The 25,604-nt window shown below is 35.0% G+C and overlaps 1 protein-coding gene across 1 annotated transcript in view; it reads left to right on the top strand.

Annotated features, from left to right (window-relative positions):
• SLC9C1 (solute carrier family 9 member C1) overlaps nucleotides 1-25,604 on the top strand; it is an 82,873-nt gene that overhangs the window by 52,153 nt on the left and 5,116 nt on the right. Inside the window, exons 15-20 of the mRNA XM_058556518.1 lie at nucleotides 10,493-10,688; nucleotides 13,829-14,014; nucleotides 15,125-15,274; nucleotides 16,649-16,700; nucleotides 17,894-18,042; nucleotides 24,763-24,888. Coding sequence (XP_058412501.1) covers nucleotides 10,493-10,688; nucleotides 13,829-14,014; nucleotides 15,125-15,274; nucleotides 16,649-16,700; nucleotides 17,894-18,042; nucleotides 24,763-24,888 — 859 coding nt within the window. The remainder of the gene's footprint in view (nucleotides 1-10,492; nucleotides 10,689-13,828; nucleotides 14,015-15,124; nucleotides 15,275-16,648; nucleotides 16,701-17,893; nucleotides 18,043-24,762; nucleotides 24,889-25,604) is intronic.

Here is a 25,604-nt window from a genome sequence, read left to right as displayed (position 1 = left end):
GATCATACCATCTACAAGTAGAGATAATTTTACTTCTTCCTTTCCAATTTGGATGCCTTTTATTTCTTTTCTTAGATTCAAGAGGAGAAAATATAAACCCCTCTTCTCAATAGGAGTATCAAAGACTGTGTGGCTATCTTTAATCCACCACACTCAATGAATAGCAAAAGGATATTTTTGTACTACAATTCTTTTAAAGTCTTCAATACTGACTTATGCTACAACTTTCTGACTAATTATTTCTGTTGACGTAACTTAAAGAAAGGGAGATTTGAAAAACGAGACTTGATAGTTGATGTATCCTTTAGGTTCTCTCTTAAATATCGTTCGTCTCAAAGGGTTAGTACAGATTCTGGACTCTGATGGCTTGGTTTATAATCCCAGTCTCCTTCATTTATTAGCTGAATGAGCTTTTCAGGCCTGTTTTCTTCTCAGAAAAGTGGGTATAGTAATATCTATGTCATATTCTGGAGGCTAACTAATATAGGTAAAACATCTGACAAAATAAATGAAACATAATAGGTACCAAAATATGTGAGTTGGGTTCTCTTCTGCCTACCTCATGGTATGGTTCTAAAGATTACATAGTCTGTGTAGCAGCCTTTAGTCCAGGGACTAGCACTGGGAAAGCACTTAACAAATGTTAGTATTTATTACTAAGTGCTGAATAGCATTCCATTCAAAATTGAGTTCTCTAGCCAATGGATGAAGTCACTATCAAAGATCAACAAACACAAGGAAATAAACAACCATGAAAAAGAATCAGTGGAAATGACAGCAGATTTATATTCCTAAGACTTCAGTTATTAGAATTATTCAGTATGGACTATAAGTATTACTGAAAAGTTGAAATTAATAAGTGATGGAATTACAAACATGACAAGGCAATGACCAAAAGGAACTGAATAGAAAATGGAAAAATACATATAATTCTTAAAATTAAAAATTCAACTTAAATTATTCAGAATTGAATACAAAATTAAAATAGTATATCTAATTTGGGGGGAGCTGCACAAAGAAGAATAAATGCATAGTATTGACAGGACTTCTGTATCAACGTCAGGGCTCTGAGAGGAAAAGTTCAGGACCCTGATATCTGAAGTGGTAGCACTTGGGTGGACAAACATGAGGATCTTGGACCCCCACATTCTCATGTACACTCTGGCCTGGCAGAAGCAGCTGCCTCTCCCCTGCTAGAGTATAATAGCCTCCTATCACCATCAGATGCTGCAAAGACATCACAAGATGAAGATTGTCTTTGTTCCAAAGTTAGTTTCTACCACCTTTCATTGGTTCTAAAGTAATTACCCAGCTCAAGTCTCAACACAGCTAGAAGGGGAAATATAGAGCCTTCTCCAGGAGATTGCAACTCATCTACTGAAGGAATTACAGGACCTGCCTAATACCAGCAATACTAGTAGAACATATAAGAGAATGGATCTGGAGGATGTTGGAGCAGAGGATTGCAACACAAGGCCACATTGGGGAGAATTTATTGGCACAGTGGTCTTATCCATGATGATTCAGGGATGATTCTGCCAAACACACTTGGAGTCGGTACTATTACACTCCTGGGATGGTTCTTTGAAGTTTGACCAGGTGAATAACCTATAGTAAATGAAGTGCATATGATAAAAATTAGAATATTTAACTAGATTTATTACGTGAGAAGGAAGAACCAACCACATGACTTTGTTTCCTGGGAAGGCCCAGAGGACATTTTCCTTCACCAAGGCAATGGTGAGAAACTCAATGATAGATGTCCTTTGCAGGACCTGGTTGTCAGTAGAGGCTGCCATGGAATTAGTCTTTCTAGTATCAAAAGGATTCAAGAATGGAGAGAGAGAGCTGGTGAGCAAAGGGATGAGATCAACTACCGCAAAGGAAAATCATGATCTCTCACCCTTTCTGTATATCCAAGTCAGTTCTCAGAACCAAAGTCCTTGAGAAAATACTGCAACAATATCACAAGTATATAAGATAAATATTCCCTCAATCTTTTCTCCAAATGACCTTTAGTCACTTTACCAGAGTTACTGTGCACTGGGAAGAGAGAATACCCAGACTTTTTTTAGGACTTTGGGGTATAGCATTTAAAATGATACTAATATGAAAGGCTTAAAATGCTATCACATTCCCCAAGCTAGACTTGGAGCTTTTAGACTAGATGATATATGGAGTTTCTGACCCAGTCTGTATCATAGAAGTCCAGCAGGTCCACTCTGTGATTATTTCCCTGAGACTGTAAGTGTATAATTGGAATGAATATACTTAGTATCTAGCCAAACACTCACATTGTCCCGCTGACCTATAGATTAATAATCATTATGGCAGGAAGGGCCAAGTGGCCAAGTGGAACCCCTGGCCAAAATAGTAATAAGAAGTAATGCAGCATTCTAGAAGGAGCTAAGAAATTAACACCAACTTTAAAGATTTAAAGGAATTGTGAGTAATCTCCATCATATCCCCTTCAATTCATCTATCTGGCATAAATAAGTCAGATTATAGTCAATTATAAACTTAAGCAAAAGGTAACTTTGAGTGCAATGCTGTGCCAGATAGGATTTTATTGCTGGAAGAAATCAAGAAAAGCAGTCTGTGGTTTGGTCCAAGATAGCACCATAGGAGGCCCCTGAACTCAACTCCTCCCATGGATATACTGAATCTACAGCTACACATGGATCACTTCCCTCTAAAAGAAATCTAGAAACTAGCTGAGTGACGTCTACACATCAGGCTAATGAGAAAATACCTACATTGAGATGAGCAAGAAAGGCTGAGGCACACTCTCACCACAAAACCCACCCCCTGGAACAGAGACATACAATCAGAAGGGAACTCACAGCTCCTAGCTTTTCCCTGAGAAGCAAAATGTTTAGACCCAACATTTAGTGCCTCAACTTTTAAGACTTCCACCTGGGATGGGCCCCCAAAACGCCTAGCTCTGAAAGCTAATGGGGCTTACATCCACAAGATCCACAAGGCTAGAGAAGACAAAAAAATTAGTTCTTAATAAGCTTGCAAAGATAGTTTCTCCCTGTAAGGAGCTTGTGTAAAAGTCTGGCACCCTGGCTTTTGTGGCTGCTGCCCAGATGACACATCCCTTGATTATTTGGCTCTAGTGGCCAGTGGGGCTTGCATTCAAGTGCCCACTAGAATATAGCAAACAAAGACACAGTTCTTAACTGGCTATCCCCCCAGGGCTCAGTACAGAGGAAGCAGACAGAAATTCCCATCTCTCAGTCTTTCTCTGAAAGTTTATTTGCATACATCAAAAGCTGCTACCTGAGTGAATGGGCTTCTAATCAGCCTGCATCTAGGTGCTGAATAAGATCCTCCCCTTTGGGACACAGACAAGTCTTGGCATACTCTCAACCACTGGGAGCCACTAAGACCAAATAAGGCAGCTTGGATAGTCATAAAGGTTTGAGAGACAACTAAGAGCTCAGGCTGGGCTGAATGATTAGGTTCAACTCCTAAACAAGACCACTCCATCAAGACTGGAAGAGGTGGCTGTTTTATCTAATGCACAGAAACCAACACAGAGAGTAAAGGAAAATGAGGAAACAGAGGAATATGTTCCAAAAAAAAAGAATAGGATAAAATTCCAGAAACAGATCTTAATGAAGCTGAGATAAGTGATTTATCTGATAGAGAGATCAAAATAACAATCAGAAAGATGCTCACCAAGGTCAGAAGAATGCATGAACAAAGGGAGAATCCCAACAAAGAGGCAGAAAATATAAGAAAGTACCAAGCAGAAATCATAGAGCTGAAGAATACAATAACTGAGCTGAAAAATTCAATAGAGGGGCTCAATAGCAGACTAGATCAAGTAGAAGAAAGAATCAGTGAACTAAAAGAAAGGGCAATGAAATTCATCCAATCAGAGAAGAAAAAATAATTAAAAAGAGTGGAGATAGCTTAAGGGACTTATGGGACACCATCAAACAGACCAATATTTACATTATAGGGGTCCCAGAAGGAGCAGAGGGACAGAAAGAGGTAGAAAGCTTGTTCAAAGAAATAATGGCTGAAAACTTCCCTAACTTGGGGAAAGAAACAGACATCCAGATCCAAGAAACTCACAGAGTTCCAAATACAATGTTTCCAGAGACCTACACTGAGACACATTATATAATTAAATTGTCAAAAGTTAAAGACAAGGAGGGGCCGGCCCGGTGGCGCAAGCAGTTAAGTGCGCGCGCTCCGCTGCGGCGGCCCGGGGTTCGCTGGTTCGGATCCCGGGCGCGCACCGACGCACTGCTTGGTAAGCCATGCTGTGGCGGCCTCCCATATAAAGTGGAGGAAGATGGGCACAGATGTTAGCCCAGGGCCGTCTTCCTCAGCAAAAAAAGAGGAGGATTGGCGGATGTTAGCTCAGGGCTGATCTCCTCACAAAAAAAAAAAAAAAGTTAAAGACAAGGAGAGAATCTCAGAAGCCGCAAGAGAAAAACAAGTTGTTATGTGGAAGAGAACCACCCATAAGACTATCAGCAGATATTTCAGCAGAAATTTTCAGGCCAGAAGAGAGTGTCATGATATATTCCAAGTACTAAAAGGAAAAAAAACTGATAACCAAGAATACTCTACACAGAAAAGTTAAAATAGATTGTTATAAATATAAGATGTTTTAGATTAGCCTCGTGGTAATCACAAAGCAAAAAACCTATAGTAGATACACAGAAGATAAAGAGAAAGGAATCTAAGCATACCACTACGGAAAATCATCAAATCAGAAAGGAGGAGAGCAAAAGAAGAAGAAAGGCACAAAATAATAACAAAGTAGCCAGAAAACAATTATCAAAATGGCAATAGTAATCCATACCTGTCAATATTTACTTCAAATGTATGGATGGATTTAAAAAAAAATCCATCTGAATAGATTAAAAAAAAAAAAAAAAAACCCAAGGGCCAGCCCAGTGGTGCAGCGGTTAAGTGCTCACGTTCTGCTTTGATGGCCCAGGGTTCACAGCTTCAGATCCCAGGCACACACCAACACACCGCTTGTCAAGCCATGCTGTGGCAGCGTCCCATATAAAGTAGAGGAAGATGGGCACAGATGTGAGCCCAGGGCTAATATTCCTCACACACACACACACAAAAAAAAACCCAAGACCTAACTATACGCTGCCTAGAAGAGACTCACTTCAGTGCTAAGGACACACACAGACTGAGAGTGAAGTGATGGAAAAAAGATGTTCCATGCAAATGGAAATCAAAATAAAGCTGAGGTAGCTATATTTATATCAGACAAAATAGACTTTAAGACAAAGATTGTAATAAGAGACAAATAATTATATAATGATATCATGACATAATTATATCATTATATACAGTTATATAATGATAAAGGGGTCAATCCAACAAGTGAAAATAACATTTGTAAATATTATGCACCCAACATAGGAGCACCTAAATATATAAACCAAAAATTAACAGACTTGAAGGGAGAAATAGACAGGAATACAATGATAGTAGGGGACTTTAACACCCCACCTTAAACAATGGATAGATCATCTGGACAGAAAATCAATAAGGAAACATTGGATTTAAACTACAGATTGGACCAGATGGACCTAACAGACATTTACAGAACATCCTATCCAACAGCAGCAGAACACATTTTCTTCTCAAGTGCACATAGAACATTATCCAGGATAGATCATACGTTGGGCAATGAAAACAAGTCTTAATAAATTTAAGAAGATTGAAATCATAAACATCTTTTCCAACCACAATGGTATGAAATTAAAAATCAATTACAAGGAGAAAACTGGAAAACTCACAAATATGTGGAGATTAAACCGCATACTACTAAACAACCAATGGGTCAAAGAATAAATCAAAAGTAAAATCAAAAAATATCTTGAGAAAACTGAAAATGGAAATACAACACACCAAAACCTATGGAATGCAGCAAAAACAGTTTTCAGAGGAAAGTTCATAGCAAAAAATACCTACATTAAGAACAAGAAAAATGGCTGGCCCGGTGGCGTAGCAGTTAAGTTCACATGCTCCACATCGGTGGCCTAGGGTTCTCAGGTTTGGATCCTGGGCGTGGACCGATGCACCACTTGTCAAGCCATGCTGTGGTGATGTTCCATATAAAGTAGAGGAAGATGGGCATGGATGTTAGCCCAGGGCCAATCTTCCTCACCAAAAAAAAACAAAGAAAGAACAAGAAAGATCTCAAATAAACAACCTAACTTTACAGCTCAAGGAACTAGAAAAAGAAGAACAAATTAAGCCCAAAGTTAGTAGAAAGAAGGAAATAACAAAAAGCAGAGTGGAAATAAATGAGATAGAGACTAAAAAGACGATAGAAAATATCAATGAAACTAAGAGCTGGTTTTTTTGAAAAGATAAACAAAATAGACAAACCTTTAGCTAGGTTTACCAAGAAAAAAGAAGACTAAAATAAATAAAATTAGAAATGAAAGAGGAGACATTACAACTGATACTACACAAATACAAAGGCTCATAAGAGACTACTATGAAAAGTTAGGCACCAACAAATTGGACAATCTAGAAGAAATGGATAAATTCCTAGACCATACAACTGCCAACTCTGATTCAGGAAGAAATAGAAAATTTCAACAGACAAATAACTAGTAAATATATTGAATCAGTAACCAAAAACCTCCCAACAAACAAAAGTCCAGGACCAGAGGGCTTCACTGGTGAATTCTACCAAACATTTAAAGAAGAATTGCTATCAATCCTTCTCAAACTCTTCCAAAAAATACAAGAGGAGGGAGTACACCCATACCCATGTTACAAGGCCAGCATTAACCTGATACCAAAACCAAACAAGGACACTACAAGAAAAGAATATTATAGGCCAATATCCCTGATGAACATAGATGCAAAAATCCTCAATAAAATATTAATAAACCAAATTAAATAATACATTTAAATGATCATATACCATGATCAAGTAGGATTTATTCCAGGGATGTAAGGATGGTTCAACAGCCACAAATCAATTAATGTTATACACCACATTAACAAAATGAGGATAAAAGTCATATGATCATCTCAATAGATGCAGAAGAAGCATTTGACAAAATTCAACATCCACTCATGATAAAAACTCTTAACAAACTGGGTATAGAGGAAATGTACCTCAACGTAATAAAAGCCATATATGACAAGCCCACGGCTAACATCATACTCAATGAAAATCTGAAAGTTTTTCCTCTATGATCAGGAACAAGACAAGGATGCCTCTCTCACCACTTTATTCAACGTAGTAGCGGAAGTCCTAGCCAGAGCAATTAGGCAAGAAAAAGAAATAAAAGGCAACCAAATCAGAAAGGAAGAAGTAAAACTGTCTCTATTTGCAGATGACATAATATTATTTATAGAAAACCCTAAGGACTCTACCAAAACCTGTTAGAACTAATAAACAAATTCAATAAAGTTGCAGGATATAAAATCACTATATAAAAATCAGTAGCATTTCTACACACTAATAACCAACTACCAGGAAGAGAAGTTAAGCAAACAATCCCGTTTAAAATTGCATCAAAAAGAATGAAATATCTAGGAATATGTTTAACCGGGGAGGTGAAAGAACTGTACACTGAATACTATAAGACGTTGATGAGAGAAATTGAAGAAGACACATATAAATGGAAAGATATTCTGTGCTCATGGATAGGAAGAATTAATTTTGTTAAAATGTCCATCCTACCAAAAACAATCTACAGATTCAATGCAATCCCTATCAAACTTCCAATGGCATTTTTTACAAAAATTTTTAAAAATCTGAAAATTTGTATAGAACTACAAAAGACTCTGAACAATCAAAGCAGTCCTGAGAAAGAAGAACAAAGCTGGAGGTATCACACTTCCTGATTTCAATCTGTATTACAAAACTGTAGTAATCAAATAGTAGACATTGGCATAAAAACAGACACATAGGTCAATGGAACAAAATAGAGAACCCAGAAATAAACTCATGAATGTAAAGTCAATTAACTTATGACAAAGGAGCCAAGAATATACAAAGGGGGAAAGATGGTCTCTTCAATAAATGGTGTTGGGGGAACTGGACAGCCACACGCAAAACAATGAAACTAGACCACTATCTTACACGATACACAAAAATCAACTCAAAATGGAGTAAAGACTTGAATATAAGGCCTGAAACCATAAAACTAGAAAAAAAACATGGGGGTAAACTCCTTGATATCTGTCTTGACAATGATTTTTTGGATTTGACACCAAAAGCAAAGGCAACAAAAACAAAAATAAAGTGGGACTATATCAAACTAACAAGCTTCTGCACAGCAACGGAAACCATCAACAAAATGAAAAGACAAGCTATGGAATGGGAGAAAATATTTGCAATTCATATATCTTATAAGGGATTAATATCCAAAGTATTTAAAGAACTCACACAACTCAATAGCAAAAAAAAAAAAAATCTGATTTAAAAATTGGCTGAGGTACTAAAAAGACAGTTTTCCAAAGAAGTCATACAAATGACCAACGGATGCATGAAAAGGTGCTTAACATCACTAATTATCAGGAAAATGCAAATCAAAACCACAATGAGCTATCACCTCACGCCTGTTAGAATGCCTATCCTCAAAAGGACAAAAGATAATAAATGTTGGTGAGGATGGATGTGGAGAAAAGGGAACACTTGTGCACTGTTGGTGGGAATGTAAATTGGTACAGCCACTATGGAAAACAGTATGGAGGTTCCACAAAAATTAAAAATAGACCTACCATACGATCCAGCAATCCCACTTCTAGGTATATATCCAAAGGAAATAAAAGCAGGATATCGAAGAGATATCTACACTCTCATGTTCATTGCAGCATTATTCACAATAGCCAAGATATGAAAATAACCTAAGTGTTCACCAATGGATTAATGGATAAAGAAAATATTATATATATTCTCATATTCCTCTTTATCCATATAGATATATATATATATATGTATAATTATTCAGCCATGAGAAAGAAGGAAATCCTGCCATTTGCAACAACATGGATGAAACTTGAGGGCATTATGCTATGTGAAATAAGCCAGACAGAGGAAGACAAATACTGCATGGTATCACTTATTTGTGGAATCTAAAAAAAAAATATCAACCCATAGAAACAGAGACTGGAAAAGTGGTTGCCAGGGACCTGGGGATGGGAAAATAGAGAGAAGTTGGTAAAAGGTTATAAACTTTAAGCTACAACATGAGTAAGGTCTGAGGATCTAACATATAGCATGGTGACTATAGTTGATAATACTGTATCGTATAATTGAAATTTGCTAAGAGAGTAGAACTTAAATGGTCTCATCCTCAAAAAAATATATTTATGTGAGGTAATGGATGTGTTAATTAACTAGATGGGAGGAATCTTTTCACAATGTATATGTATATCAAACTACCATGATGTACACTTTAAATATCTGCAATTTTATATGTCAATTATACCTCCATACAGCTGGAGAGAGGACTGAAAAAGGCAGAGGCAGTGTTAACCACGCAGTTAACAAGGCTTACACTCTGGCTTCTCCCTCACACAGGCACTGCCTGAGGCCTTGGAGGGCCCTAGCGATTTGATGACAGGATCATCTGTTATTCATAATTTCATCTTCTTCTTAAATAGGGCCCCAAGTTGTAAAATTTTCAGGTCATGAGTAACACAGATCCACCTCTGAGAATACGGAAGTGATCTATACTTACCCAATCTTCAATCAGTAATTGATTAATCATTTCATTTGAGTTTTAACAATAATAATGCATTATTATACTACTCGACTAATTAAAAAATAAAATTTAAATACTTAAAGTAAATCCTATCACTACAATTCCACTCTCTAGCATACTTGGTATGGCAACTTTTTAAAAGCATATTCATTAATTTAAATTTTTTGATAAAATGTGGATCTGTACTGTTCCACTACCACACACCCTAGGATTTGTTCCAGATTTTATGCCTTGACAAGGAAAGATGCTCATGATACATTGTTAAGAGGAAAAAAAAAAAAAAAAACAGGTTACAGAACAATACGTATGGTATAATTCCTTTTGTGTTTATAGATAATGATTATATAAACAAAAAGATTGGAACAATATTCAAACTGTTAATAGTAGTCATCTCTGAGAAGAGAATTATTGGAACATGGGAGGGATTCCCTTTGTTTTATTTTTTTTTAATATTTCCAGTTTGAATTATCCCTGTTTTATAACCCAAAGTATTTCTATTAGAAATAGAAGTAAAAATGAATGAGAGGTTGAGAGGTGAGTAATGTGAGAAAGAAAGAGAGGAAACCAGCCTCAAGACATTGAGCAGAGGAGGAAATTAAAAGGGCAACATCTGAAGTAGGATGCCATAAAGCATTAGGTAGTGATAGCTACTTCCCGGAATTAAGCTGTGCTTTGTAGCTATTGATGATTAGAATAGAACTGAGCATACGATGAAAATAATCCAACGTAATTCTTTTATCAGATAAAACTATCTTTTTTTACAGGCATTGCTTTCTTTATGTATGCCATAAAATAGTATTTACTGAAGAATTTGAGCATGTCGGATACCTTGTGATACTAATGAATATGTTTCCTATTATAATTTCTTGGATACCTGGGTTAAATGCTATCTATGAGCATGAAGTAAGACGTTCTAACTACTCTTTTCTTGCATTTTATATCCTGGAGGCCCTACTTAAGGTAATATAAAATGTGTGTGTGTGTGTGTACGTGTGTGTGTGTGTGTGTGTGTGTGTGTGTGTGTGTGTGTGTGTGAATGTGTTACATGTCTAACAGGAAGATTTCCTAACTTCATTTTTCAACACTAGCTACAGACAGTTTTCTAAAGGAGTGTATGAAATTCTCCCTCACTTCTCAAACAAGTAAACTTTAATTTCTAAAGGTGATTTTTTAGGGTGATTCGATAGAAAATATCCATACTTTAAGTATTGCTTTTGTATTTGCAAAAATAAATTTTAAAATCATGTGTGTTAAAGGGACCCAGAGTGAGTTTCAAAGGTGTTGCCAACGTTCTTAAACTTAACAAGGTGGTGAGTACATGGTTGGTCATTTTATTATTTTTGTACTAGACAGATAAACTGATGAATAGGTAGATTGATAGGTATTCATTTATACTTGAAAACATTTCATAATTTGATTTTTCAAATCCAATATAAAAGTACTTGTTAAATAACGGGAATATATACCCAAAAACTGATAATAATATTGTGTCATATGGATCAACAAGTTGTAATAAAAAATATTTTTAGCGAGAAGATTTAAATAGAAGAATTATAACTTATATTTGGACAAAATAAACGAATTTCAAATTTTTCCTGAAAAATTGAATGCTACTGCCTAGCCATGATATTGGGGGAAGGGGATGGATTCACATTCAATCACATTGTATGTAACAAATTCCAAGTTAGTTGGAAAGACCATAGGAGATTTCATATAATTAAGAGGAAATAAAGCAATTAGGGTTAGGGTTAGTAATAGGGTGAGAGTGAGAGTGAGGAGTTCCCTAAAATCATTTAATGTGTACTATAGTGGAAAGAGCACTGAGCAGGATTTAGCAGACTTGGCTCTGGTTTTGGTTTTCTCTGACAAACTGTTAGCTGTTCATCAAATTACTGAACTTTTCCCAACCTCAATTTCTTCTTCTACAAAATGTCAGGGTTGGCCTAAATGACAGATGAAGATCCCTCTAGCTCTACTATTCTTCGTACTTTGCCAAGGTTAAGCTGCTGTCATAGCCATGCACCACCATAGCTTCATTCAATCAGGCCCACATAAGACAGCAGAACTGGGCTGCAGAGACATTGTTACACTTCACAGCTGAAAGGATACTCTGAACTAGGCAATCTCATTCTTCACTCTCCCTTCTACTTAACTCAAGACTCATCCTCACTGCTCGACCTGCAAACTTGCCTTTACTTATCATTTCCTTCACTCTCTTTACTATTTAGTTCAGTTCTGCCCCTTTGTACTGTGCTTTTTTAAATATCCATTGTGTTAATAACAGTAAAAATAAATGATCACCTTGAAGGTACCAATCATTTTGATTATAACATTTCAAACCCTTAAATTAACCCTTTAACGTAGATATTATGCCTTGCATTTTATAGATGAGGGATCTGAGTCTCTGATAAGTTGTGTAACTTGTCTAAAGTCACATAGATAATCAATAGTAGAGTTGAGATTCAGTCCATCAAAGTTTGTGTTCTTTCTAATATACAATGCTGACTTAGAATTCCCTACTCGTATTTTCAACATTTTCCCAAAACATTCCTCAACCTGTTAGAGGAATGGTTCTTTTGAAACTTTCTCAGAGGAAGGGTAATCGCTCTTCTGCATCTAAGAGCCAGAAGTTGGCATTACCTGAACTTCCAACCATTCTTTGACAACCTTACATTCAACAAACCCCTATTCCTTTGAAGCCTACACTATCCTTTTACACCAGGATCTTCCTCTCCCGTGGCTCTATTCTAGTGACCTCCAGGTAATTTTCTCAAGCTTCCGAATATTTGGTATCTGGATAAGGTTTTAACTTTTATACCAGTTCTTTGAGGTTCCTATGAGAATGATCCAGTGTATATTCTGTTTCAATAAGAAGGAAATGAGACATCTACAAGAGGCTAAATGGTGACTTGGGCAGGACCTCACAAGACCAGGATCTGGTCTTCTACTTCCTAGATTCAGACACTGAATTTCCTCAGCCCAGCCAAATGTGAGCAGACTCAAGGAAAATGATTGTCTACCACTAAACACACAGGAGTCTGTTTATAAACAAATATGGCAATTTCTTAGTTTATAATGGAGCATGTGCTTTCCCTGGGACATGAAGATGTCTGTCTCCTACACTTTCTTTGAATCATAGTGAGTAGGGGGATCAGGCTGCTAAAAGAGGACAAATTAATCAGAATTACAAATCAGTATCTTAAGTATTACAATAGAGAAACACACAGGGTGCTATGGGAAAAAACAAGAGCTTGTTACACAGAATAGTAGGGTCAGAGAAGAAAGGCTTTCAAGGGAAGGAGGTGCTTGAGTTGAATTTTGAATAATGAATAAGAGTCATAGTAGAAAATGAATATATGAACATGTAGCATAATGGGAAACAGGAACAAGGGAAAACTTAGAGGCAACACTGTGACACATGCGAGGAACATCATTCCCAATGACAGAAGCTTAGGAATAGGTTGCTCAGGGAGATTGGAGAGATGTTAAAATGCGTGGAGGATATGGAAAATGAGACAAGAGACATAGACATGAATTAGGTCATGCTATTTTGTCCACTTCCCTGGCATCAACTACCATTCATAGTCTAATGACTCCCAAATTCATGTCTCCAGCTCAGATTTTATCCAGAGCCTTAGATCATATAGACATGATGACTGAATCTCTCTAACAAAATACTGTGCAAACATCTCAAACAGCATATATGAAACACATGTATCTTCTCTGAACCTACTTTTCCTTCAAAATTCCACTGGAAACCTAATTTCCCAGGCTGAAATCCACAATCATCTTTGACATGTCCCACTCTCTTAGCTATAAGTAGGTTTTAAATGAAAGTTTTTTTAAATAAAGAAGGAATGAATGAATGAACTGTCATAAACTAGAAGGTATTTTGAATGTTTCCTCCCTCAGAATAGATGCTTCAATATGTTATCCATCTAATTTCAAATTAATATGATCCGACTTAAACAAGTATTTCAGGCATGTAGAATCCTAAGGTAGGTCAGAGAAAAACCTAAGTGATGTTTCAGTGATTGTAGAAAATGGTATAGTAAAAGCAAAAACAAACAAGATAATGTAATTTCTTTTTAAATCAACAGATAGCAGCAATGAGGAAGGAATATTTTTTGCATACCTGGAATCTATTTGAGTTAGCAATTACATTAGTTGGCCTCATAGATGTAATACTTATTGAGAAATATTCCATGGATTATATTTTTGATTTGATTCAAACAGTGGTCTTTATAAAAATTGTTCGATTTCTTCGCATACTACGTATTTTGAAGGTAAAGAACTATTAAATCACGCAATATCAAATTTCTCTTGCCTGCTTCATGAAATACAGACTAAAATCAGTTTACTAGTTTTATGGCTTCCACTTTCTGTTGGGTTGATGTTTATATTTTAAATTTTAGATCCCTTTGAAAAATTAAGTTTTATAACATATTATATTATGAATATCCAAATTACATTAGAATTTATTTAGTATATAAAAGTATAGAAATACTCATCACAGCTTTTCCTTTGAATAGAGAACACATGAAACATTCCATATTAATGTAAATACAAATTAATCCCAAAGTAATGTTTATCATACAGATAATTGGAATAAAAGATGGAAATCAACAAAACACCCATACAAACCATTCATAGTGATAAAGCAAATAGTATACATTCATACAAATCAAGAAACCAAAAAAATACACATTTCGTGTTATATAAATTTGTATTATAGAATCATAGTAACAAAAATGACCTTTGATTGTCTATTATATCTTTCTATAACTAGTATGATGGGTAGTTATTTATTTTCTATATGACTATGGAGATTTTGGAGCATAGATAGGAAAACAGAGGAGCAGCCAATTCTGCTGAAATTAGGGGATTGCACAACGGTAACAAATAACCTGGAGACTGAAACCCTTGGCAAAGGAACAATGAGAAGTTGACTGTGGGATCAAACAGGGAATATAGTTGTAGCAGGTTCTAACCCAAATGAACCATCTAGTGAGAAGTTTAGGAGAAGATTTAGCAGGTAAAAGTAGCAGTACTTTATGGACAGTCAGTTTATGACCTAAGCACAGAAGATTAATCACATTGTTTTCCAAGTATTTAAACCAGTTGAAAATAGCATCCAATTTTCTATAAGGGAAATAAGTAAAGAATACAGTCATAACTTTACATAGGTGCCCAACATTATTAGTTATAGGGAAATAGCTGTAGCCATGGAGTTATAAAAATAACATGAGTAAAATAACTAAGAACCTTGACAGGTTACTATAGTTACTATTGAGAGCATGCCATTTAGTCTTATTATTTATTTTAATTAAACTAATCAACATATAATCAACTAAAATTTGTACAATTTATATTAAATAGTAGTCCTGTTTTTTCAGCTCGTAACACCAAAGTTGCTGCAAATACTAGATAAAAAGATGAGTCATCAGCTGTCCTTTAGTTATGCTATACTAAAAGGATATGTCCAGGGTGAAGCAGACATAATGACTATAATTGATCAGATTGCAAGTTCTAAACAGGTTAAACAGGTGAGGAAAACTTTAAATACTAAGAAAAGGGTTTATTCTCCTCACCCTTCCGTTGCCCTCACCTATCATGTCCTCTGTCTATTTATGTAGATGTGGTCTTTGATTCCTGGTTTGCTAAGTAATTTCTGTAAAAGTTTAAACTAGTCTACATTTGCATTACTCAAATGGCTCCTTACTGAAATGTCTGTGCCATATTAGCAAGTTACGAGGCTCTCGGAATGTACCTTTCCGTCCTTGTGGAAGCTATCATGAAACACATGAGCAGTGGTCATGTCCTCCCAATGCAAATTCCAGGATCTGTCAAGCTACAGATGCATTAAACTGGAAATATTGGAGGATGAGAAGTGATGGCAGTGTTGAACAAACAGAGCTTCTTCATAATTCCCAAAGGCTGCTTCTAGCTCTCTCTATCCCTAATTTTCCCACAGTAAATAGTAAAAGAAGCAAAGGATGGGGATCTGGCAAATGGAAAGAAGTAACAATAACTCTTTTGGAGGGAAACCTTGGCTAGTGCCCTCATTTACACAGATAAAAAACATGAAGCCAAGAGATATTAAATGATTGATGTTCAAAGTCACATAGATAGTAAACAGCAAAGAGAATTCTAGTTCGTAAGATCTAGATTTTCTTATTTTCTCAGTTGAGGCAGATTAGAGGACTGATACGTGCCCACAAGTTTGTCAGCTATGTGGAATCAAATATTTACCTTTCAAGGCAATTTAGGACATTTGAGTGCTATATGTTATATGCTCAAAGCTTTGGAGTTGAGAAAATTAGACATTCGATATGTAGTAGAGCACAAAAAGCAGTATCTTTCCTCTCTTCACTACTTGTAACTTTAAAGCTATTTCTCTGAATTTTGTTACCTTTTCTAACCACTCATTTTTAGCACTGGAATTTGAGGATACACAATAGAAAATACTAAAGAACTTGAATCTCTAAGATGTTGTCCAGTTTTAGTGTTCATTTCTGCTCTTACACAGCTTGGCCAAACCTCCTACCTCACTTGAGGTTGAAAGCTGCCCCTGTTTCCCAAATTTGGAGGCTCTCATAAAGTTGAATGGGAAAGTACCTACCATGCCTGCACTTTTCAGAATCAATAGTATCCTACAGGAGGTTACTTTAAGGAAAAATATATGACTCAACTTCAGGCTTCTGAAAATCAGCCTAGGTAATACCACTTATCCTCTCACACCACTCCTGCTGGAGCAAAATAAAATTCACTGCACAAAATTTAATTCTAATTTCTGAAAAGCTCTCTGTCATATTTTTCTTTAAAGTTATTAATTTAGGTTAAAAATCTATCAGTTGCAAGTGCAGACATTTTATAACAGTTTGTTTTCCAATGGGGATAACACTTCTTTTGTTCCACAGATGTTATTAAGGAGGGTAACGAGGAATACAGGACAGGCTATGAAAGAACTAGGTAGGTATCTCTCACCCTAGAGATTCAGCATGACCATCTCTTATTATCACTACTTCAGAGAGGCAATGGTTTTGATAACTAAACTGATCTTTGAGGAAACCTACTTACCATTAATAGTCATGTGAATAACTTTAACAATCAGCATGATCATATCTTTGGCTGGATGAGAATAGTGTAATATTACCTCTCCACACTTATCTTCTCTGCCTTATACCACAATGAAGGCTTTTTAATTTCTGTTTAAAGAAAATGCATTAGCATGCCATTATTACACGTTACTATCACCTTATAAATTCTATTTTCTTCCAAATCAGAAGTATACACACCTGTCTGAGCAACACAGGAAAGAAGTTATTTGTTCCCTCCACTTGCCACAGAGCTGCCATTTGAGAACTTAGGCTTATAATGAGTTGAAACCAGAACAAAGTCTCGTAGATCTCTGTTATGATTGCAGGGACGCTCAATGCCCAAACATCACAACATGTTTCTCTGAGTCACACCAGGTCATGCTCCTAGTGCAGGACAAATCCTGGGAATGGGACAGACACACCCCTATATATAGCATTCATGTGTGAGGAGAAGGGGATTTAGTACCAGAGGGTGGGCAGCAAAAGGATACAGCAAACCTGGGAATGAAGCCAAGCTTGAGAGATCTTGCATGGCAGATAGTTGTCAAGCCAGACAAGAGGTCATGACCAATGAAAAGCCCAAATGTAAGATTCAAGTGGATGAATCTCTCGTGGGCATCCAGAAAAGACAAGTAGAAAAGCATAGATGGAAGATTCATCTAGATATATAGGCAGGGCAAATGGACGATGACCCAGGCTGAGTGAAAGGACTTAATCAGAAGCCATATCTAAGCACACAGTCTGTAGTCAAAAATCCTGATTTACACAGAATAGAAAAGCCGATCATGAACTTTAGAGCCCAGAAAAGCCTCACAGTGTCCAATGCAGGTGTATCTCTGTAATTGTTAATTCTAGGATTGTTAATACACAATCCGTGTAATTGTTAATTTTGTGGGCTGACAAGAAAATGGCGGGCAGAACTCTGCAACTCCTGGTTAATTATGATTGATTGCAGAGGCCTCATCAGGAAGAGATACCCTTCCCTGTGTTGAGGGTTTTACTCCATGGGTTTAGAACAGAAATACTAGCATAATGTCCATCTGAAAATCTTTTGTCACTTTTCAGGCTACTTAGAGTATGATCACCCAGAAATCGCTGTCACTATGAAAACAAAGGAGGAGATTCATGTCATGCTCAATTTGGCTAGACAAATTATTAAAGTTTTCAGGTTAAAAGGAATTATTCAGAAAATTGAAGGTTCTGAAATTAATAAGGTAAGGTAGAATATTTTCAAAGCAAATGTACAGACTTGATGTATGGTCATTCATGATCTTCAGACCTACGTTTGGCTCTTTCCTATGTAGGCCATCCCTGAGATATGAATATCTAACTTAAAATAATTGTCTAAATAAAAGCACCCATCATAGAGAGTTTCCTTCCTGTAGCTCCAGTGGTCAGCTTCTCTTTCCTTTCTTACCATAGTGAGGGACCACCTCTTTCTATGCTTTGCTTCCAAACCAAAGCTATGATGAAACTATTCCTCATCCTAGGCTAGAGTAGGTATCAATATGTTCCTGGGAGATATCTGTGACACTGAAACAACTTTTCCCATAGAAAGTATAAGAACACTCAGTTATAGGGTAAGCATTATCTACATTTCCTTTCTCTAAGCTATTTAAATAGTACCATGACGCATGAAAAGATAGAAAGGGTCCTAACTCATTCCGTAAGTACAAAATGTATTCTCAAAATTGGAAATAGTATAAGAAAAAAAACCCATAAAGCTATTATATTTGTGACTACATATACAAAACTTCTTAACATAATAGTAGCTAATTGAATCTGGCAATAAATTAAAAGCATAATATACTCTGATTAAGAAGGTTTTATCTCCCAAAATAGCTATATAACTCACTTATTAAGAGATCAAAGAAGAAAAACTATTTGATAAAATTCAATCCTCATTCAGAACGTTCAAAAAAATCTTACAAGGTTAATAAGAGAAGAAATATCATTAACTAAATAAAAAGTATTTACTAAAAATCTGAAGCAAACATTGTGTTAGATGGCAAAACACTTAGAAGTATTCCTATTAAATTCAAGAACAAAAGAAGAATGAACAGTGTCGTTCCAAGTTTTGAATGCTCTGCTGGATGTCTTAGCCAGGTCCAGAAGAAAAGAAAGGAACTTGAGTGATGGAAATTTTGGAAAGAGAAGAAAATTGTTTTACTTGTTTATTGTTTAAAATCCTAAGGAATTAACTTAAAATCTAAAGGATTAATAAGATAATTTAATAGCATATCCAGAAACAAGATCAATATTCAAAATTCTTTCCTAATTAAAGAAAATATAAAAAAATATTGTATTCACAATAGCAATTAAAAACTCTAAATCCTTAAGTATGAATTTACTGTAAAATGTATAATACCTATGTGGCAAGAAATGAAGGGCATATTTAAGCAGGCAGAGAAAGAATCAGTCACCTTGAAGAAAGGGTTTTGTATGTTATGGATGTTAAGCTGGTATAAAGTCAAATTAGAGTGTTACATGCTAGGGTGTTAAATGTAACCTCCATGGTAACTAAAAAGAAAAGAACTAAAGAATATACACAAAAATAAATGAGAAATTTAAATGTTTCACTACAAGAAATCATCTAAATATAAAAGAAGACAGTAATGAGGAAATTAGGGACAAAAAAGCTATGAGGCATATAGAAAAAAATAGTAAAATGACAGAAGTAAGTGCTTCCTTATCAGTAATTAATTTAAATGTAAATGAATTAAACTCTCCAATCAAAACACAAAGATTAGAATAATGGATAAAAAAATATGATCCAACTATATGCTGTTTCTGGGAAAACTGGATATCCACATGCAAAAGAATGATGTTGGACCCTTACCTAACACGATATACAAAAATTAATTTAAAGTGAATCCATGACCTAAATGTAAGACCTAAAACTATAAAACTCTTAGAAGAAACATAGGGCAAAACGTACATGACATTGGATTTGGCAATGATTTCTTGGAAATGATAAGGCACAGGCAAAGAAAGAAAAAATAGACAAATTACACTTCAAGAAAATTAAAAAATTTTTTATGATATACTTCATTTGCATCAAAAGACACTATCAACAGAATAAAAAGGCAACCCACAGAATGGGATAAAATATTTGCAAAGCATATATCTGATAAGGAATTAATTATCCAGAATATATAGAGAACTCTAAAACTCAAAAACAAAAACCAAACAACCCAATTAAAAAATGGGCAAAGAACTTGGATAGATATTTCTCCAAAGCAGATAAGCAAATGACCAATAAGTACATGCAAAGATGTTTAACATCACTAATAATTCACTAATTATTAGGGAAATGCAAATCAAAACTACATAATCATACCAACTAGGATGCCTATCACAAAAAAATGAAGACAAAAACTCTTATGCACTATTGGTGGGAATGTAAAATGATACAACCACTGTGGAAAACAGTATGGCACTTACTCAAAAAATTAAAAATAGAACTACCATAAGATCCAGCAATTCCACTTCTGAGAATATACTTTAAAAAATTGAAAGCAGGATCTCAAAGAGATATTTGTATACCCATGTTTATAGCAGCATTGTTCACAGGAGCTAAAACAAGGAAGCAATCCAAATGTTCATTGATGGATGAATGGGTAAGCAAAATTACAGTGGAATATTATTCAGCCTTAAAAAGGAAGGAAATTCTGACATATGCTACAACACGGATGAACCTTGAGGACATTGTACTAAGTGAAATAAGACAGTTACAGAAAGACAAATACTGTATGATTCCACTTGTGTGAGGTACTTATAGCAGTCAAAATCTTAAACACAGAAAGGAGAATGCTGGTTGCCAAGAGCTGGGGGGAGGGAAGAATGGGGAACTATCGTTTAATGAGTATATAATTTCAGTTTTGCAAGATGAAAAGCATTCTGGAAATGAATAGTACTGTTGATTGCACTATATGAATGTACTTAATACCAGTGAACTGTTCGCTTAAAAATGGTTAAGATGGTAAATTTTATATTTTGTGTATTTTACCACAAATGAAAAAATGGAGGGGGAAACAGTGAGGCAATGTTTACCCTAGTAGATAGTAAAACATGCTATAAATCCACAATAATCAAATAACGTGGAATTAGAATAGAATTAGGAAAAAATACATCAATGGAATAGGTTTGAATCTAGTAGCACATCTAAATACACATAGTATTCTAGTATACCTAAAGGTGACATTGCAAATTAGGAAAAATGATAGATTATTCAATAAATGATGCTGAAACATTCAAAATTCATATGGAAAAAATAACATTAGGGCCATACTTCACACCACACAGGGAAAGAAAAACTTCCAGATGTAATGATGGAACATGGAAAATTGTGCAAATTTTATAATCAAATGTAGAGAATATCTTTATATTCTTGATGCGGGAAAAGCTCTATTAAACCATTCACAAAACCCAGATACCATTAGTGAACAGATTAGTAGATAATGCTGCATAAAATTTAAAACCTCATATGTTTAAATATATTACAAACAAGTTAAGAAGCAAGGCACAGCCTGGAAGATATTTGTAACAAAAATTACACACAAAGTAGTGATAGCAATAATACCTAAAAAGTTCCCACAAATCAATGGAAAAAAGACAAAGAATTCTACAGAAAGAGAGAAAAGAATTAAACAGGCATTTCACAGATGTGAAAAGAAAATTTGCCAAAGAATGTTTGAAAGTCCGTTTGACATCTCTAGTAACCAAGGAAATAGAAACTGAAGTATTAATAGCTACCATATTTTGCCCATTAAATCAGCAATAATGGAAGAAACTGTCAATGTTCAATGCTAATGAGGTTATAAGAAAATAGTCAGACTTAAATATGGCAGAATGAAATGCAAATGAGTACAGCCATTCTGGAGGGCAATTTTAGCAAATGAAAACTTTAAAAATGCATACCTTTTAAACCAGCAATTACACATGTAGAAACGTACAGATATTTAAAAGTACACAAAGATATATGTTTAAACATATGCTATAAACAACCTACATGTCTATCAAATTATGAATCGTTATATAAATTGATACATCCATGCAAATGAACATTATATATAAATTAGCAAGATTAAGAAAAATCTATATGTACTGGTATGAAAAAGATCACCAAGATATATTATACATTGTATCTATGTACTATTTAAAAAAAATCTAGACAAAAATATATGAAACTCAATATTTGTTGCATCTGGAGGAAAGAGTAGTAAGGATAGAGCGAGGGTAAAGGGAGATTTATTTATTTTATTTATATTTTTCATAATACTTGAAACTGTTACTTGGAAACGTTCTCATATATCACTTGTATAATAAGTAAACTAAATTTTTAAAGAAGATTTTGTACTGATATATGGTGTCTCAAGCCAGTTGCCACAATTTTCCTGAGGTATCCAGAATAATATCCTGAAGACACAGTCTGGCTTATACTTCTGTAGGTTACTCCATTACCACACAATGCCTGTGTGCCTTGTATGAATAAAAAAACTCACCATGATCAATGCAGACTATTTTTAGATTAATGCTTATTTTGTAGTTTAAAGATCCAGCATTTTCACTTGACTATAGCAGGAAGACCTGTGAAAAGGGGCATCTTCACTGGAGAAAAAACATAGAACACTAGAGGAAAACCTCAAAAGACCGTGGTAAAATAAAGCAAAGAGAAGAATAATAAAAGCATAAAAAAACAATAGTAAATCTGCATTCACTTGATCTTCACGGTAACCCTACGACTTGGGGACTATTATCGTCCTATTTTGTAAGGGAGGAAACTGAGGCACAGAGAGATTAAGTAACCTGCCCCAAGTTCAGACAACTAGTAAGTATGGAGACAGTATTCTAATGCAGGAATTCTGATTCCAGAGCCCATGCTTTTAAACACACCACCACCAAAAACCAAAATAGAGAGAGAGAGTTGTATATATGGCTAAAATGACTGGGAGTTTTGAACTTAAAAAACCAAGACCAATACGCCTGATTATGGGGAAAGTTTATCCTGCAGGATAGTAGAAATAATAAACAGAAGCAATGCCATTTAGAATCCCTTATATAACAGTGCTAGGTTAAAGTTAACATTTTTCCCATACGGAGAATCATCAATCCAGCATCATTTATAGAAAAGATCATCCTACCCCATTACACTGCAGTAGAGCTTTTGTCATAAATTGACTATGTATGTGCTAATGAGTTTCTGAACTCTTGTTTTATTTTTTTATCTATCTATCATTGAACGTTTTCCAATGTATGTCACACTCTCTTATATTGAAACTTAATAATAAATCTTCATGCCTGAGGGCACGTATCTTCCAGCTTCATTCTTTTATTCAAGATTATTCTGGCTAGTTTTGGCATTTTGTATTTTCAAATAAATTGTAGAATCAGCTAGTCAATTTCCACTAAATAGCCTACTGAAATTTCCATTGGGATTCCAGTAAGTCCGTACATCAATTTAGAGACTGACATCTTTGTAATATTGACTCAATCTATTAACGTATCTCTCCACTTAATTGGGTTTTAATTTTACCTCAGTGGTTCTTATTTTTTTCTGTGTAGAGTTCTTGCACCTATTTCATTCATGAATCTGAACTCTTGTCTCATACCACATGCAAAAAATCAATTCCAGATGGATTGTACATAACTGTAAAAGGCAAAACAATAAGCTCTAGAAGATAACATAAGAGAACTTTCATGATATTGGCTTAAGTAAAGATTTCTTAAAACAGAACAGAAAATTGGATTTAAATAACATTAAAATTGAGAATTTCTCTTTATTAAAATATAAGAAAATGAAAAGACAATGCACAAAAAGTTAGAGGATATTTTCAAAATAAATAAATCCAACAAAGGTCTTATGTCCAGAATATATTAAAATCTGTTACAAATCAATACGAACAAGAGAGAAAATCCATTTTTTAAAAAATCAGCAAAAGACTTGAACAGGCACTTCACAACAGACAATATTCAAACAGCCAATAAACATAAGAAAAGGCGCCAAATAATCATTGTCATAAGCTTAACACGAATTAAAATCAAAATGAAATATCAACACACAACCACCAGAATATCTAAACTTTTTTAAAAACTGACAATACCAAATGTAGACAATGGTGTGGAACTGCTGGAACATTGGAGTGGAACGTAAATTGATGCAATCACTTTGGAAAATGGTTTGGCAGAATCTACTAAATGTGAACATATACATATGTTAAGACGCAGAAATTAGATTATATAATCATACACCTAACAGAAATGCGTACATACGTACAGCAAACAAATACTCATAGCAGCATTACAAAAGCCCAGAACTGGAGCAACCCAAATGTCAATCAACAGTGGATAAATAAAGCTGTGGTCTAGTTATACAACATAATACTACACAGCAGTGAAAATGAAATAAATGACTTTTTGCTCCCTGCAACGTTATAGATGAATCTCAGAAACATAATATTGTGCAAAGGAAACAAGACACAAACAAGTACATACTCTGATTTCATGCAGATAAACCTCAAAACCTGACAAAGCTAAACTACGGTAATAGAAGAGTGCTTATCTTTGGATAGAAGTAATGACTAGAAGAGAACATAAGGGAGGATTCTGGAGTGCAGTAAATGTTTTCTTAACCTGCGTGCTGCTTACACAGATATTTTCACATTGTAAAGGTTTTTTGAGTGGACCTTAATGATTTGTGCACTTTTTGCTTATCTGCTATGCTTTAGTAAAAAGGTTTACTTTTAAAAGTTTAATCTCTGACTTCAGAATATTAACATAGAAAAATGCTATTAGAGGGAAGAGGTGGGAGGTTTCCATGGCAGAACAAAAATCTCAGAAGAGCAAGAAAAAGAAATAGTACAAAACCATAATTGTTTGAACATTCTGTGAACACCAGCTTTGTTCATCTCCTTTCTTAAATTTTGTGTTTTTAGTTAATAATGGCCAAAAAAAGAGAGATAATTGATTTTCAGCCTATTATCAAGCCTCTTACTGTTGAAGAAGCACTGTACCATATTCCATGGCTAGATAAAGAGGAACACCATATAAGCTTCATTCAGGTAATATTTTTATTTCCTAGTAATACTATCTTTAATATACCGCCAAATGATTTTTTAAAAAAAATAAAGATATAACCGTGATACTCTCCAGTTTAAAATTCTTTGTGTCTTTTATTGCCTGTAGGATAAAATTAAAATCCCTTTGAATGACATGCAAAGTGCTTCCACAATCAGCCCATTCATCATGTACTTCATACTCTCTACTGAACCACACATGGTGCCCAAAACACATTGCACTGTTTTCTGATTCCATTCCTCCGTAGGTGCTACTTACTTTTCTTGAAATGCTTTTTGTCTTTTTTTTTTTTTTCAAACCTTCTCTGCATATTGCTTCTCTGCAAACATCCCCACCAAAGGTACTTAGAAAAGTAGGCTTTGGGATCAAACACCCCACCAGTAGAAGACCATCCTGTGGTCCATCTTGAGTTTGAAGGACTGAAGGTGTCACCTCTGTACCCAGTATATACCTTTATTATAGTATTAAGTACATTACATTACAATTATCTTTACCTCTCTCTCTCCTACTATATTTTTTAGCTCATCCAGCTTTTGAATACCCAGCCCCCAGCATGTTGCATATCACATAGTGAGCGCTCAATAAGTGTCTGTGGAATGAACAAATAAATGGGTCTAACTTGTTCTAATAACATTCTTTTTCTATATCTAGTTGGTATCAAAAGACCAATTACATTTTTCCACCTGCTTAAAGTATTTTG

This window comes from Diceros bicornis, chromosome 15 (assembly GCF_020826845.1).
Source record: "Diceros bicornis minor isolate mBicDic1 chromosome 15, mDicBic1.mat.cur, whole genome shotgun sequence".
NCBI classification, from domain to species: domain Eukaryota; kingdom Metazoa; phylum Chordata; class Mammalia; order Perissodactyla; family Rhinocerotidae; genus Diceros; species Diceros bicornis.
Note: the sequence above shows the minus strand (reverse complement) of the source record. Positions and strands in the feature narration are given on the sequence as shown.